Source organism: Danio rerio, chromosome 4, assembly GCF_049306965.1.
Source record: "Danio rerio strain Tuebingen ecotype United States chromosome 4, GRCz12tu, whole genome shotgun sequence".
In the NCBI taxonomy this organism is placed as follows: domain Eukaryota; kingdom Metazoa; phylum Chordata; class Actinopteri; order Cypriniformes; family Danionidae; genus Danio; species Danio rerio.
Window position 1 is genome coordinate 4,450,377 of NC_133179.1, and position 17,597 is coordinate 4,467,973.

The following is a 17,597-nucleotide window of genomic DNA, read 5'->3' on the forward strand; positions in this document are numbered from 1 at the left end:
GCTGTGACGTCCCTGGATTGATAAAGGGACAATTCGACAAGAAAATGAATTAAAATACTAATACATCATACTGTAGTATTAATTATTATAGCAAACTCTACTGAATACTGTAGTGTACTGTAGTTTTTACTACAGTAAACTGTGGTGTATTGTTGTATATTACGTCCTATGGTTGTAGAAAATATAGTTAATATTACAGTTTATACAAAATATAGTTTATATAACTGCCAAAGCAATGATTAACATAGCAACTACACAATCACCACAGCAGATTCATTCAAGAAATTGACTATACTAGTTAAAAAGGACAGTATTTATTATCTAGTACTATGGTATTTTTTCCTATGGTGTCTCTGTGTTCTGCTAAAACTTGACAATGTGCTGTTCATTTCATTTCCCTCAGCTCATCCAAGATGACTTTAATTCTTCAGTAGACCGTTAGCATACAGCGCTGTTGTATGCTCGATTCTGATTAGCTGAGATGTGCAGTTATTTTCTGATAAACACACAGCTACTGAAGTTCCAGGCAGGTTTTGAGCACATCACAGCCCCATATCACTGAGTGATTTCAGTTATTTCGTAGAAACTGATTAAAAATTGTGAGAACACTTGAATGTTGTTTTGTTGTTGTGAGTAAAATATTCTTTAAAGCAAAACAATTGTGCCAAATTTAAAAAAATTAATATTTATTATTATTATAAATCATTATGAAATATTATTTAGATATAGAATTTATGTACATATTATTTTGTATATAATACTTTTTATTTATTTTTTTATTTTTTTATTTATTTTTTTTCATAAAATTATATTTGCTGAGAATATTTTTTTCTTTGTTTTTATGTAAAAATCCAGAATCATTAAAAAAAAAAAAAAAAGATTTCTTAACTCGTCTGAAGTTTAAATCATTAGTAGTGTTGTCCTGAAAATGAATAATGTGGCATATTTTTAGTTTTTTAATGCAAAACAAATGCACTAAATGACAAAAGTTTTTATTTGAAATGTCAAAAAGATGTCATTAGTTATGTGCAGAACTTAACAAATGAATATAGTAATAATAATAATGATAATAATAATAATAAATGCCCATAAATTAAGAGAGAACCGAGAATGTAAATAGTCTCTTAATTATTTTCTATAACTGAATATGTACTTGACATTTCTTGAATATTAAATGTTTGTTTTCTCATCGTTTACATAAAAAGTTTTCTAAAACATGACTATTTTTCACTTTAAATACATGCAATTGCAGAAAACTTCCAGATTTTCCCGCTATCTGTAAATCAAAGACACTAATGCTTTAAATCAGTGGTTCACAAACTATTTTCACCAAGTACCACCTCAGAAACAAATCGTCTCTCCAAGTACCACCATAATCACCGGCATTGAAATAAAGTAGCATAGTTGGCCAAATTAAGCAGCTACAGCACTGCACAGTTCGAAAACGAGGCAGAGTCATATTCATTCATGCAATTATATTCCATACAAAATATGAAGCTAATCAGTCGGTTCTTGTCACGTGACTCGCGGTGCGGCATTCTGAAAAGTTAGGATGTTTTCACCTGGAATACTCAAGCGCGTCATGCTGCAGTGCTCATTTTGCTAGCCTGTGGGTTAAATTTTGGCACTCAAGTGACCGAGATGTAACAAGAGAATACAGTCATTTTTCAAAATAAAAGTTTTTTTCTAGATAAATAATCGTACAGACTCAGATTATTAATAAAACGTAAATATTTAACGATTTTTTTGTGCGACCTGGTACTAATTGATCTATAGACCGGTGAAGATCTGTGTCCTGAGGGTTTGAGACCACTGCTCTTGCAAGTATCTGCTCTGCAAGCACCACGCACCTCTTTCTCTAGTTCTGAGCCAATCGAATTGATTTTTTAGCAGCCGATGATGCGATGCACTAAAGTAAACATTTTATTCACAGCGCTTTGATCGTAGGCTTTAGGGAACAGCCAATGCTGATCACATTGGTGTTATTTTACAAATTAAATTCATTACTCGGTGATTCTTCCGCGTACCACTAGAAGTAAGCTCGCGCACCACTAGTGGACCAAAGTTTGGGAACCAGTGATTTAAATGATGTTCAATTTCTGAAACTCGACAATGTGTTTTGCCAGGAGCCACGGGTGTCACTTTAGTTTATCCTGTATATGTTTCTTTTTGCTTGAAAAATTCTACTGAAATAAAAAGCAACCCCTATGTCCTCTTGGATGGCAATAAATGAGCAGCACATTTTAATTTTGGGGGTAAACTATCGCTTTAACAGCATCTCTCACAGTTTGTGGTGTCTAGTGTGTGTTTCTGTTTCTGCGGGACGCATTTCTTTGGGTCTGTTTCTGATTAGCTTTGCTCTTTAACCACTTCCTCTGTTTGTGTGGACTGACTCAGCAACTCCTGCCGGGACAAGCAGACGATTGTTCTTCTCAGTCTTTTTCTGTACATTTTCAACTAATTTCATACTACAAAAAAAGTCCTCTGATCTTTTTCACGCCACTAAATAAATCAAATCTTGCTCTCACTAATAAAACTTGCAAAGAGTTGTGAATTTAGAAGTGATGGTTATCTTAATTTTGTTTTGCAGAAAAAAGACGTGAGCCACCTAATGGTAGGTTGTTTATTAATGAGTTGCGTTAATGATAATTCTGTCTAGACGGGTTAAAACTATTGTAATTTTTTGTTATTTTATACTTTATTTTTGTGTACAAGTTGACAAAAATGTCATCAGTACAGAATGAATTGAAAATTATATTTTACTGAAGCACATAAATATAACTCGCCTCTATTAATTAAAAAAAGATTCATTGTTCACTTAAATGTCTATATAAATAAATTAATATCTTTATTTTTAGTTAAGTTTATAATATATAATATTAAATATATAATTTATATATTGTATTTTTATTATTGTTTATCTGGGTTTATTCTGGGATTTTTATTAATTTATTTATTTTATTTGGTTTTATATTTTATTAATTTATTTTATTTATATTTTTATTTTATTTTCATTTTATTTATTTTTAAATTTTATTTATTTATATATTTATTATATACTAGCTATTTTAATATTTTATTTTATTTATTATTTATTATATACTAGCTATTTTAATATTTTATTTAATTTATTTTTATATTTATTATATAATAGATATTTTAATATTTTATTTTATTTATTTATATATTTATTATTTACCAGCTATTTTAATATTTAATTTATTTATATATTAATTATATACTAGCTATTTTAATATTTTATTTTATTTATTTTTATATTTATTATATATTAGATATTTTAATATTTTATTTTATTTATTTATATATTTATTATTTACCAGCTATTTTAATATTTAATTTATTTATATATTCATTATATACTAGCTATTTTAATATTTTATTTCACTTATTTATATATTTATTATATACTAGCTATTTTACAATTTTATTTCATTTATTTATATATTTCTTATATATTAGCTATTTTTTATTTACATTTCGCCTTTTGTGATTTTTTAAATTTAATGTGCAAATAATAAAATTTTAAAAAATTTAAAAAAATAAGTATTCAATGAATATGATCCACAAAGATGCACGCATGTGCTCCCAGTTGTGATGGTCTTCATGTGATCCTCAGATCCTTGTCACCCAAACTTCCCAACAAACCTATTCATGGTAACAGTTTAATTCTGTGATTTACCATCCACCCAGAGACAGAAATCCAGCTCTACTGGAAAATCTGCTGGTTGAGTCAGAGTATCCCAAACACTGAGCAGAGCTGAAGTTCATTTTGCCTATAAATATCTGCTTATTGTAATGCAAGTGTCTTTGTTTTGGGTGTGTGGAGCTGCTGTTAACACCCAGACTGGGTCATCCAGTGACTGTGTAGGTGATTTAAGACACATGCAAACTAATGATCTAAAGTTTGGATTAAAATGTAAAGCATTAGCCCTGGTGCTACTAAACATATTATACCAGTTTGAGAGGTTTTTATCAGTTGTTTATATGAACTATTTTCTAACAAATTCATTCCAAGATTAAGATTAGGCTATTATTGCCTTTCATTTCTAATAGCCCTGCCCTAAATGATGGATTGCTCCGCCTTAAATAACTATTAGCCCCACCTTTCAGTTCCAATAGCCCTGCCCTTAATGACAGATAGCCCTGCCCTAAATTTCTATTAGCCCCGCATTTCTAGACTGATAGCTCCACCCTAAATGACTAATAGACCTGCCTTTCCGTTCTAATAGCCCTGCCCTAAATGATAGATAGCTCCGCCCTAAATGACAGTTAGCTCCTCCATAAATGACTGTTATCCTCACATTTTAGGACTGACAGCTCCGCCCTAAATGAGCAATAGCCCCGCCTTTCAGTTCTGATAGTCCCGCCCTAAATTCCTGATTGGAATTCCATGTGACCCGAAGTGAAAAGTCAATTCAAGTGGAGTGGGACGGTTATGATATTGAATTAAATTAACTTTCGCAAAATAATGAAGTGCACAGACGCATCATTTATAACAAGCACTGCTAAATACATCTAAAACATACAAAGAGTACATTCTGATGTGATTCCGCCTTTAAGAACCAAGCAGATTGGCATCAGCTTATTCCTGGCTTTAGCAGTTATGTAAAATCCAGCGCTGGTGTATCATTTGCTGGGATTAAAGCAGCGAGGCGGGATTTAGCTTAATCCAATGCTGGCAGAGTGAAGCAGAAAGCACACCTGCATTCATCCGCCTGCATTCAGAGATGATGTTTTGCACCACTTTTCTATCCGCGCCGACCGACGATATTCTGGATGGGGCTTCAGATCTGGGAGGATGTTTGGCTCCTCTGCAGTGCCTGGTTCTGCCGCAGGACGAGCTGTACGGGCCGTTCTCTCAACCCGTGGGGGACAGCGAGCGCACCTGTGTGCTGATGGGGAAAATCCTGCTCAATGTGGGTTTAGGGGTTGGAGATTTTAGCAGACGCTGCAGCCCTGCGTTTCTGTTCGCACCGGATTACAATGTTGAGGACGCGGGTAGGTTTGACCTGAGAGGGTTTAGTGGACACTCAAGTTGGACAAGAAGGATATTTCAGATGCTTTTGTGTTAAATGCTCTTTTTTGAGTTCGGTGCATTTGTATTGAATCCTCAATGGATCTGAATGTGATGAATGGAAAATTTATTAGGAAAAATAAATAAAGAGTAGAGAGATAGAAAAAAAATACAAACAAAACTTGCCAAATGCTGAAAAAGCCTCTGAGGATGTTTTTTTTACTGTATTAAATATATTTTATTTAATATTATATTTGATTTATTTTATGTTTTATTATATTTTTATAATATTGTTTTTTTTATATTGTACTATTATTTTTTATTTTATTTTTATTTAATTATATTATAGATTTTATATTTATTATTTAATATGATTTTTAATTTTTTCATATTATATCTTTATTTTTCTTTTATTTATATTATATTTTATCATTATTTTTTATTTTAATATGTTATAGATTTTTATTTTGAATTTACATTTATTTAACTTTCGCATTTGTAAAACTTTACAAGTTATTTAATTAATTATTTTTTGTGTCACTTAAAATGTGAAAAAAATCCTTAAAAGATGCATTTTTTTGTATTTTTATTAAATTTTTTATTGTATTTTATTATATATATTTATTTTATTGTATATATATTTATTTTATTATATATTTTTTATTTAATTTGTGTTTAGGTCATTTTAGCTCTGGGTAAGTAGAGGGGAGGACCTTTAGTTGTCTGAAATATTTTTTTGTAAAATTATTAGTGCGGTTATTTTAAAGTCAAAAGTTTTGTAAAATATATTCAGCTTTTTTTTTTTGCAATTATTTGTATTCAAATAAAATCATAGTTTTTTTATATATATCTAAAATCATATTTTAGTCCATTTTTAGTTGTGTGGTGAAACTTTTACATTTGTGAAAAACTTTTACATACAAGTAAACTTTATTGTTTTGTTTCATGTCTTATTTTATTTTTATTATTATCATTATTTTTTTTACCAAAATGTGGTCAATGCTGTATTAACATGGTAAAAACAGTAACATTAAAAGTAAGCTTGAATTGCTTGAAATTAAGTTTGCTGATCAAATAAACAGTACTTGGTTAAAAAAATAGCTATAATAAACTATCACTAAAACTGTACTCTGATTTGAATCTAATCTGTTTATTAATCACAAACGACTTTTAAAAAAAATCACCTCATTAATAAATGCATTATTAAAAAATACATATTTGTTTTTGACTTTTTCAGGGCCATCAGTACCTTCAGGACCGTCAGGACCAGCACTTCCAATGGCAACGGTGGACATCAAGAACCCAGAGATCACTAATCAGCGTTACCACAATAACACTCAGATGAACAACCTCCAAAGCAACTTCAACAGGGCAAAAGACAAAAGCAAAGGCAAGAACAACAACAAGAAGAAGAAAATATCCAAAGCTGAAATCGGCACCCCGAGCAATTTTCGGTGAGTTCGCTACAGTTCAAACCAACTTGGTTTCAGGTTTTCCATTCCTCGTGCACTTAGCATTAGTTATGTTCTGATCATTATATTATGCATATTTTGATTTGATAATCGCTAAAATGTGCATAAAACCTTGCATATGCACAAACAAACCAGATTGCATAACCTCATGACCACTTCGGCATACAGATTGAACAGGGTAGGCTATAAAATGCATCCTTGCTGAACACCTTTCCCAATCCCAAACCAGTCAGAGTTGTCAAATGCCGTCCTGACCGTGGCCTTTTGACTCTTATAGAGGGATCGTGTCAGATCTATTCAGACTGCCAGAACTTACTCCAAAAATCATTTCATTTTTGTTATCGATTATTTTTATGCGCATGAGAGAATTAGAGCTACATCGGTTTCACAGGTTGCAGCTACTTTTATTGTTGTTGTTGTATCTCATTTTAACAATATCACAACATACAAAAAATTGACATATTTTACGAATGCATTTTTGTAAATTTGAATGCTTCTTAAAATTAAAAAAGTTAGTTTTTAATGTTTACAAAATAAAAATATAATCATCATTACTTTAAAAATTCATTTCAAGCACTTTTCACAATAATAATTGTTTCAAAGCAGCTTTACAAAAGGTGTACATTACTGCATTGCAATCAAATTAAGTTAAAGTGGCAATCAAACATAAGTTACTATATACAGATATAGTTACCCTACCATCTTATAGCATATAGGTAATGTTTATGTGTACAAGTCTAATGTAGTGGATCGGTGGACATATCAGTGCCTTTTATAATAATCTGAAATATTGCCAGGGCTTTATTTTCCTGTCCATCTACATCAGCTTTGACAGAACTTGCATTGTAAAAAGTGCTTTACAAAATAAAGCTGACTTGCCTATTCATTTCCTCCACGTGACAGACTATTAGCTTTCGGTATGATCTTGATATGATGTCACCAGCCCTAGATTCAGATTCCTGGACTTCAGCTTAATGCTGTGATGATGTGAGGTGTTATCGGATGGACACTTGTTTTTAATCTCATGTAATGCTCTATATGCCAGACATGAGTGCATGTGTGGATAATCTGCCAGCTACATTCCAGGAATCATGTTAAAGATGGACGAAGCCTCCTTTATGGTCAATAACGTCCTGCAATCTATTCTATTTTTGTTTACCCAATGCTTGTCGTAAACCTTAAACTGTTTTAGATTTTGATCTTTTTATATATATTTTATTATTATTATTGTTATTATTATTATATATATAATTTCCATATATATTAATAGATAATATTTATATTATATTATTATTATTATTTTATTTATTTATTTATTTTTATTAACAGATGCTGGAATAGTTTGCGGTTCATTCCACTGTGGTGACCCCTAATAAATAAGGGACTAAGCTGAAGGAAAATTAATATTATTTATTTATTATTATTATTATTATTATTATTAATATTAATTATATTATTTATTATTATTATTAGTAGTAGTAGTAGTAGTATTATTAGTATTGTTGTTGTATTTTTTCACAGTACTGGGTTTTGGCTGGAAGGGCATCCACTGCTTAAAACATGCTGAAATAGTTGGTGGTTTGTTCTGCTGTGGTGACCTCCGATTAATAAGGGACTAAGCTGAAGAAACATTTATTATTATTATTATTATTATTATTATTATTATTATTATTATTGTTATTATTATTATTATTATTGTTATTATTATTATTATTATTATTATTATTATTGTTATTATTATTATTGTTGTTATTATTGTTATTATTATTATTATTATTATTATTATTATTATTATTATTATTATTATTATTATTATTATTGTTATTATTATCAGGGCTTGACATTAACTTTTATGATCACCAGCCATTGTGGCTAGTAGTTTTCCAACGTTATTAGCCACTCTGTATTTTTTTCTAGCCACAATTTTGTTGTTGGGAAAATATATATTTGTATGCATAAAGTGTACTTTGGTATGCTAAAATTACTTGATTTAAATTATGTATTATGGCCACATGCCTACTTAACTTTTTTTTTTTTTTATTTCACTTGACTTTTTAGGCCTCAACGCTAAGGATTTGGCTTTTTTCTGGCCACACTAAACTAATTATTTCCATGCTACAAATTTTAAATAACAAAATACTCTTAAAAAAAAAAAAAAAACAAATCAATTGACATTTTAAAAGATTATACACATTAGTTTGTCCAGGCTAAAGATCCCAGATCATTAAGTAACCATGAATAAATAAAGAGTTAATCTCCTATTAAAGCAAGGTTATTGTAAAGGATGATAATTAAACCATATTAACAAAAATAACTGCTAGCAAAAGAAAGCAGGTGAAAAGCATTCTGTGTGCGATGGTGTAAGGATGATCAAGCGCGCACAGTTAACATTAGGCCAAGTAATAATCTGTTCAAAGAATGGTAAAAGCGAAAGCAACCACTGCTGCTTACAAAAAATCTGGAGCTCTTGAAAGCAACAGGACTGCGGGTGCACGAGCACTGCTCATTGCAGCTGGAATGGCATCCGCTGTGTAAAACATATGCTAGAATAGTTGGTGGTTCATTCTGCTGTGGCTCCTCCTGATAGGAGACTAAGCCGAAGGAAAATAAATAAATGAATGAAATTATGTGTTTAATTTAAAGTACTTATTGATTTAAGTCAAGTTGCTTAATTGGCATGACGTTTTGTCCAGTATTACCAAAGCGGTTTAGGGTAAATATGTATAGAGCTTATTTGAAGCTGCTTTGACACGATCTACATTGTAAAAGCGCTATACAAATAAAGGTGAATTGAATTGAGTATGTAATATAGTAACATCACCAAATTAATCAAATATACTCCAAATAAGAAATAAAAGACAAAAATGCATCTGATAATTATAATAATTATAATAAATTTATAGATTATTTAAATTAGACACATTAATTACCTTTTTGATGAAGTTTGGTGAAGTTTGTCACCACTGGCTTGCTTGGTTTGGGACTTGTGAAGCTGCGCATCGATGGATTTGCTCTTCAGTGTTTGGACTTTCAGCAGAAAATGAAAATTAAACCACACTGAACTGAACTTTAACTCTGAAAACTGGACTGACACGGTTTCAATTTACTATAATCTTCTATGTTAAGCTGCTTTGACACAATCTACATTGTAAAAGATCTATAGAAATGAAGATAAATTGAAATAACCATTTCTTATGTTTCTGTCTCTCTCTCTCCCTCTCCCAATGCATTTTTTCTTTCAGGCATGTGGGGCATGTAGGCTGGGATCCCAACACAGGGTTTGATGTGAGTATTTCCGCCACTGTATCTTCTTAACACTAACATCAGTGATGTTCAGTGTTATGTGCATTTTAAGGCGCAGTTGTTTACATGCTTTCCTGATCTGCTGAATCAGAGGGCATGCTGGGATACGATTCACAAATGCAAGTCTCTTACACAATCTTGTATCTTTATAATCCGAAACAATCATTCTCCTAAAATCGAGGCTCATATTTCATTCATGGAGCCGGGAGTGCGCATTAGATCTGTGCGGATTTTAATTTGAACTCCTCTGAATGCGAGATTACATAAAGGGGATTTATTTGGGCTTGCGTTGGTGGACGATCTGCGTGGAGATTTTTTTTTATTATCAAGAGGACAGAATTTTCAAGTTTAAGCCCCTCGTGCTGCACATTTGTCTGCTTGAATATGCTGAAATATTCGGACCTCCTTAAAATATGTTTAAAAATGTCTTAATCTTATTGCATAAGACTATGAAGGAGCAAAGTAAGCCACATTCATTATAAAAGAAGACATCGATAACAGGTTTTTGTAAAAATTACATCTCACAGGAAGAAATCTATTAGGATTATAGTGGTTAATGAAATTTATTATTATTATTATTATTATTATTATTATTATTATACATGCATATATTATAATTTTTATGTATTTATTATTAGTTCTATTTATAATTTAAATGTATATTACATTTATATATTATTCTTATTTATATTTATTATTTGTACATATTATAAAATTTATATTATTATTATTAATAATAATAATAAGTATTATTATTATTAATAATAATAATTATTATTATTATTAATAATAATAATAATAATTATTATTATTATATTTATTGTTTAAATGTATTATACATTTACATATTATTGTAACTATTATTTTATTTATATTCATTATTTTTATATATATTATATGTTTATATATATATATATATATATATATATATACATTATTAATATTATTTTCTTATTATTATTATTATTGTTATTATTTATTTCAGTATTAACAATTATATTTATTGTTTAAGTATATTACACATTTACTTGTTGTTGTTCTTGTTGTTGTTCTTGTTGTTGTTATTATATATTTTAATTTTATATATATTATTATTTTTTCTAATTATTATTTTTATTTATTGTTTATATATTATATATTTTTATATATTTTTTCTAATTATTATTATTATCATTATTATTATTTAATATTTATTATATAATATTTATTTATATCATTCATGTATATATTATTATTTTATGCATTTATATTATTATTATTAATTATATTTATTATTTAAATATATTATACGTTTATATTATTATTATTATTATTGTTTTAATATTATTATTATTATTATTATTATTATTATTGGCTATTGGAAGTTTATGGCTCCTAATGGGTTTTTCTATAATTATTTATTTTTCGTAATGTCTCTTTATGCACACAAAGTCTAAATTTAATTAATTAAAAAATATAGTAATAAACTAAATATTATATTGTTTACAAAACCCAACTGCTTATGGTTTCAGTATACTTTTAAAATGTGCTTTATTCCCGTGATAGAAAATGACGTCCAATTTTATTTCAGGATTTATTAATGAATAAAATGTTCAAAATAACTTTTTTTGTAGCATAAATGTTACATGCGTACATTAATACATGAGCAATTGAATGTATCCTTACTAAATTAGATTTAGTTTTAAAAAAAACACACTCATACTTAAATGCATTTAAACTATTTAAATACATTTTCATAGTTGATTTGATCTACTGAGGTCTCACTTTCAATGATGTATAAAGCCACAACAAGATAAACATTAGTTTGACTTCTTATTTTGACGTCTTTTAAAAAATATTTACTATATTAATATTGTTTAATATGTTTATTATATAGTAAATAATATTAATAGGCAAGGCAAGTTTATTTATATAGCACATTTCATACACAATAACAATTCAAAGGCTTTACATAAACAAGAATAATAGAAAGAAGAAAATAAAAATGACAAGAATAGAAATTATTAAAAATGGATAAAATAATAAATATTAAATGTATAATATCTCATAATAATATAATATATTTTTTATATTTACTATATATATATTTTTTTTTAACTGCATTCTCTTAATGAGTTCTTGATCTTTCCTCAGCTGAATAACCTGGACCCAGACCTTAAGAAACTATTCGACATGTGTGGCATTTCTGAGGACGAGCTCAAAGACAAAGAAACGTCTAAAGTCATCTACGACCTCATCGAGAAGCAAGGAGGAGTAGAGGCAGTCAAAAACGAAATGCGACGACAAGGTGAGTCCAAGAGTTTGCTTGTAGGTGCAAAGTTCTCAAAGTGAAATGACTGTATGTTGTATTATAATAATGTTCAATAATTTGCCCTTCAGGACCTCCAAGGTGGTGTGGTAGGTTACTTTCCACATTTGCATGGGTTTGCAGTGATTAAAATGAAGTCGAAAGGGTCACTTTTTGGCCTTTATGTTGCTGTTTGAGCATGAGAAAGATCTTCAAGGCAGGAGTTATTCTCTCCATCATTACCCACTGTTTCCCAATTTAGTAAAATCAAATTTACTGTTTTCTTTCTGGAACAAACACATCACAATATCCTGAGTTTAAATAACTTCTGCCCAAGGAGGTGAACGTGGTTGAGTTGCAGTAATGGAGTTGTCTTCATAACCAAGAGACGCTGAGTGTTCTTCACTTCAGATCTTTGTGTTAGGATTCAACTAGCGTTGACTTTCTGGAATATTTTCATCTCTGATGAAGCAGCCAGATTGAACACTCTGCATCCTATGGGAATTTTGCTCCAGCTCCTTTACATTCACCTTTACCTTTATGCATTTAGCAGATACTTTTTACTTAAACACCTTCAAATAGAAGATTCGTCCAGCAGTCACAATGCAAAGTTTAGTAGACAAATGGATTAGAAAATATATTAAATGTGTAGTTCAGTTCAGTATGGCTCACTTTTCTGGGATTTTCCACTGCGTTTTGCACCTAGTATCTGGTACTTTCACAAGTGCCATAAAGATTCCAAGCAAGCAGTATTGTTACTAAAATAATATGTAAACACACGCTGATGATTACCAATTGGTTTGAAAGAATAGTCACTTCCAGCATCATTGAATTGTGTCATGAGACGCTAAACCCACTTCATTTAAATAGTCAACCACAGCCATTGCTGTATTGTTAATTTGCACAACTAAACAGTTTGACACCACTGCAAGAGCGTAAACAAAGCCTGAAATGGCAACATTTGGTCAGTAAAAGAGATCCAGGCATTCCTCTTATTGGTAACCAAGAAGCAAATCCAACAATAGTGGAATAAGATGACTTGAAATAAAAGATTTAAATTCAATTCAATTCAGCTTTATTTGTATAGCGCTTTTACAAATCAGGAAGAATGTTTAGGAAGTCATAGCTCTAGAGACAATGCAACTGTAATCACTAAATAATCCCACCCACTTTAAGCACCTTTAAACTGCAGTGGAAATGAAAACAAAGTGAGCGAAGCTAAACTAGTCTAGCCAAGCCATGCCGGACCATACCGCGCAGTGGAAAAGCATCTTTAAAAAGAACAGAAAGTGCATATGTGTGTGTTTTGTGTGTTCGTGCATTGGTTTAAGAGTGGGGCCACTGTTAGTAGCTAAAAGCCGATTCACCCTGCTTTGACTGAACCCTTGGAATTTCTTGTTTATATGATCCTAAAGATCTGAGGGATCTGTTAGGTTTGTATTCAGTCAGCATATGTGTAATGTATTGAGGTCCTAGGCCATTTAGTGATTTATAGACAAGTAATAATTCTTAAAAATTTGTTCTGAATGTAACTGGGAGCCAGTGTTAAGACCTGACGACAGTGGTGATGTGGTGATCTTAGTTTCTGGTTCAGGTCAGAATCCTGGCCGCAGCGTTCTGGATGAGCTCTAACTGTCTGACTGTCTTTTTGGGAAGACCAGTGAGGAGTCCGTTACAGTAATCCACCCTGCTGCTGATAAAAGCATGAACAAGTTTCTCTAAGTCTTCACTGGAAACAAAGCATCTAATTCTTGTAATGTTTTTGAGATGATAGTATGCTGATTTGCTAACTGCTTTGACATGACTATTAAAGCTCAAATCTGACTCCAGTCACCAAGATTCTTGACAATTAGTTAACAATTAATCACCCACCCCTACAGTAGTAATTAAAAGGTCTGTCTTGACACATTCCTTACTTTGTAGACTATTCATATGTTTTTAAATTCACATCTCATTGTTCTCCAATCTATCTCCAGCTCCTCCTCCGCCTCCACCATCCAGAGGAGGCGCTCCACCACCTCCTCCTCCCCACAACTCCGCTCCTCCGCCCCCACCTCCTTCCAGAGGCAGAGGGGCACCTCCTCCACCTCCCCCATCCAGAGCGCCCACATCTGCCCCCCCTCCACCTCCACCCTCCAGACCAGGCATGGGTGCCCCACCACCTCCTCCTCCACCCAGCAGAGGCCCCACACAGGCTCCTCCGCCACCCCCACCACCCCATTCGGCCTCCATATCTCCACCAGCGCCTCCTTCTATTGGTGGAGCTCCACCGCCACCACCACCACCTCCTCCTCCTCCAGGACCCCCTCCACCAGGACCTCCTCCACCACAAGATGTTGATTCTGGAGACTCTCCGGGAGGCAGATCTGCATTTCTGGACCAAATTCGAGAGGGAGCGCAGCTCAAGAAAGTGGACCAAAACAACAAGCCACCCGTGTCAACTGGAGGCCGTGGTGCACTTTTAGACCAAATACGGCAGGGGATTCAACTTAAAACTGTGAGTACACTGGCAAAGTTAAAGTCCAGCAGTTTAAAGTTAGTAGTGGACATTTTTTTCTTAAGGCAGGGGTGTCCAAACTCTGTCTTGGAGCGCCGGTGTCCTGCAGAGTTCAGCTCCAACTTGCTTCAACACACCTGCCAGGAAGTTTCTAGTATATCTAGTAAGAGATTGATTAGCTGGTTCAGATGTGTTTGATTAGGAGCTGAATTCTTCAGGCCATCGGCCCTGCAGGACCAAGTGTGGACACCCCTGTCTTAAGGGGAAGCGTTCTTGGGTGGCTCACCAATGTATTAGGCCGTACTCACACTAGGTACAGTTGCCTCAAACCGGGCCAAAGCACGCTTGTCCCCCCGACGGCCCGCGCTCACACCAAAAACGGGCTTCGGCACGCTTACGTCATCGCTGCTGGGCTGTTCAGTGAGAAGCGCTCTCTCACTCAGCAGCACAGTGGAGATTTCTCTCGTTATATCGTTTCAGTCCTTTGATATGCCGTCAAATATTTCGCCTAACAGTTCTTAGGGATGCGGGGACACGCAGTCAGATATTTCGCCGAACAGATCCGCCACTTTTGGCGCTCGTAAACAATCATAAAGCCCTCGTGCTTCAGAAATGAGGAGGTCTGCTGAAGCCGCGCAGCTGTTGTGCAGTGAGGGGTTTGCATCTTTAATAAACGACGGCAGTTTGCATTCACTGAACAGTAAGAATGATTAATAAATCCATATGAAACAGCCCCTTAAAAGTCACGTCTCGCTTTCAGTTTCGGGCTTTGGCGCGTTTTGCACTCGCACACACAAGCGTACCGCGCCAAAGCCCAAGTGAACCACGCTCAGGCACACCTCTTCCAACCGGGCCAGGGCCGGCCAAGTGAACCGTGCTTGAGCCCGATTCAGCGCACTTACACTTCTCAAACGATCCGGCAAACGGGCCTGGGCACGGTACGGATGGCATAGTGTGAGTAGGCCCTTAGATTACTTAAAATAAGTAAATTAACCAATATGGGGAGAAGACTTTATTGAAGAGAATAGTCCAGCTCCTCGGCATCGTAACCTGTCGTTCTTTAAGTAACTTAACCTAAAATACTGTCTGTGAGACAATACTTTATGACAAAGGATATGACCCCCGAAGATTACCCAACTGGTTTGGTTGGGTCACAACTCTTGAGTTCCTGTAGGCCATTTGGTTCACACCTTTTCAGTTGCAGATATTGGTTTGCATATGATACAAACCTTGCAATCTATCAAAGATGGACAATTAGTGGTGTAGTACAGCTTGGTACACTTGTATGTCAATTTCCGCTGTCAAAAAGCTACCGTACCGTACCACTATTCTGGTACCTTATCTAAGGAGTCACTTAGCACAACTGAACGGTAACAAAAGGGTGGAGCTAGTCACGCAGCTGAATGCTATTGGTTTATAGGGAATCATCACTTGCTTGTGCAACAAGCCAGGACAATTAAAACAAAGGAAGCGACATTTTTAGACACAGCTCAGACATTACATCGTAACAATACATATAATGATGAGCTGTGGTCGACCCAAGCTCTGAACAAACCTTGTTGTCTTCTACCAGGTATCTTAAGGGTGCTTTCACCCTAACACTTTTGGGTCTGCACCCGGGTTCATTTGAAAGTTCATTTAAAGTACGGCACGTTTAGCTAGTGTGAACGCTGTCTTCTGAACTCCGGTTCGCACCTGTGAACCGTACCCAAGTCCGCCTGAAAGAGGTGATCTGAGGCACGATTCATGCAAACTCTGGTACAATTCCGCCAACTGTACAACAAACTAGTTTTTATAGTGTTCATTTGTGTGTTTGTGTATCACCTACCTTGGTGACAAGCGAGACTGACCCAGTGCAGACGGTGATGATGTCTGCTTGTCTCCAACAAAAACAGCTTCTGCAGACATTGCGTGAAGTTCTGAACGTTTTTAATGTTTTTTGTGGCAGATAGATGCAAGTGGCTCTCTGTATTTTGGTTTTGGTAACAAGACCAAAAGATTCAGTAAAAGCAGAGTGACCGTAGTCTTCATTTGGGCGCTTTGCTTTCGTGGCCGTCACCTAGCAAAAACCGTAAACAAAACAGCAGCTTGATGACGCAAGTGTACCGGGGTTCAGAAGGAAAAAAGACGGTGTGAACACAAACCATCCGAGGGGGACAATCGAACTTGGGTTCGAACCAGGCATTTGGGCTAAGTGGACTAAGATTTACTACAAAAGGATACCATTTGGCAATGGAGATACAAACCTCATAAAGGTGACCTGTACCATACCAAACTGATCCGTAGTAAATGGAAACAAGGCATTAATCTGTCCAAGTTAATCAACTGGAAAAAAGTTTATTTTGGTAATCTTCAATCAAAATCTGACCATCTGCTTCTGCATTTAGAGTGGTGGTGCTTCTTTAATGTCAGCCACAATATTTTTAACCACGCCCTTCTTACCGTTAATTTGCTAAGTGGGAATGATATGCAAACATATAAGCATTTGCATATAATAATACAATATAACTGAAATTGGTATAAGAACTGAATTAATATTTACACACTATTAAGCCTGGTTAATGCTCGACTCATCTGCTTGTTCGCTTGAGTGTGAAAAAAAAAAAGTTTTTTTTTTAAGTATGCATGCTTTTTTTAATTTTTTTTTTATTCTTATTCTTGCCATAATAAAAAATATATTTGTAGAGCAACCCATGTTCTGTTGTCGTTAATATTTTAATACACTTTAATAGGTAAAAGATATAAACAAAAGCAAGTGCTGCATCAAAGTTTGATTAAAAAAAAATCTTGAATTGTTATAAAAATTAAAATAATTCTTAAAAACAATAAAAATAATTAGTTTAAAAATCTTGACTGATATTAATGATGTGACGTACTTCCGGAAACTTTCTACTTCTCTCTTTATCCATCTGATTTTAAGGTCAGCTTCTTTTGACCGCCCCCTGTCGTTTTAAAGAATATCACAACGGCGAACGCAGCGAGTACTCGGCCGTTCCGTGAGGT

The 17,597-nt window shown here is 33.4% G+C and overlaps 1 protein-coding gene across 6 annotated transcripts in view; it reads left to right on the top strand.

Annotated features, from left to right (window-relative positions):
* waslb (WASP like actin nucleation promoting factor b) overlaps window positions 1–17,597 on the top strand; it is a 75,581-nt gene that overhangs the window by 56,006 nt on the left and 1,978 nt on the right. For 4 of the 6 annotated variants that reach the window (XM_073945809.1, XM_021474971.3, XM_073945807.1 and 1 more), the window contains 5 exon segments: window positions 2,591–2,614; window positions 6,273–6,489; window positions 9,750–9,792; window positions 11,944–12,097; window positions 14,074–14,594. In XM_073945809.1, the coding sequence (XP_073801910.1) occupies window positions 2,591–2,614; window positions 6,273–6,489; window positions 9,750–9,792; window positions 11,944–12,097; window positions 14,074–14,594 (959 nt within the window). 6 annotated transcript variants of the gene reach the window in all.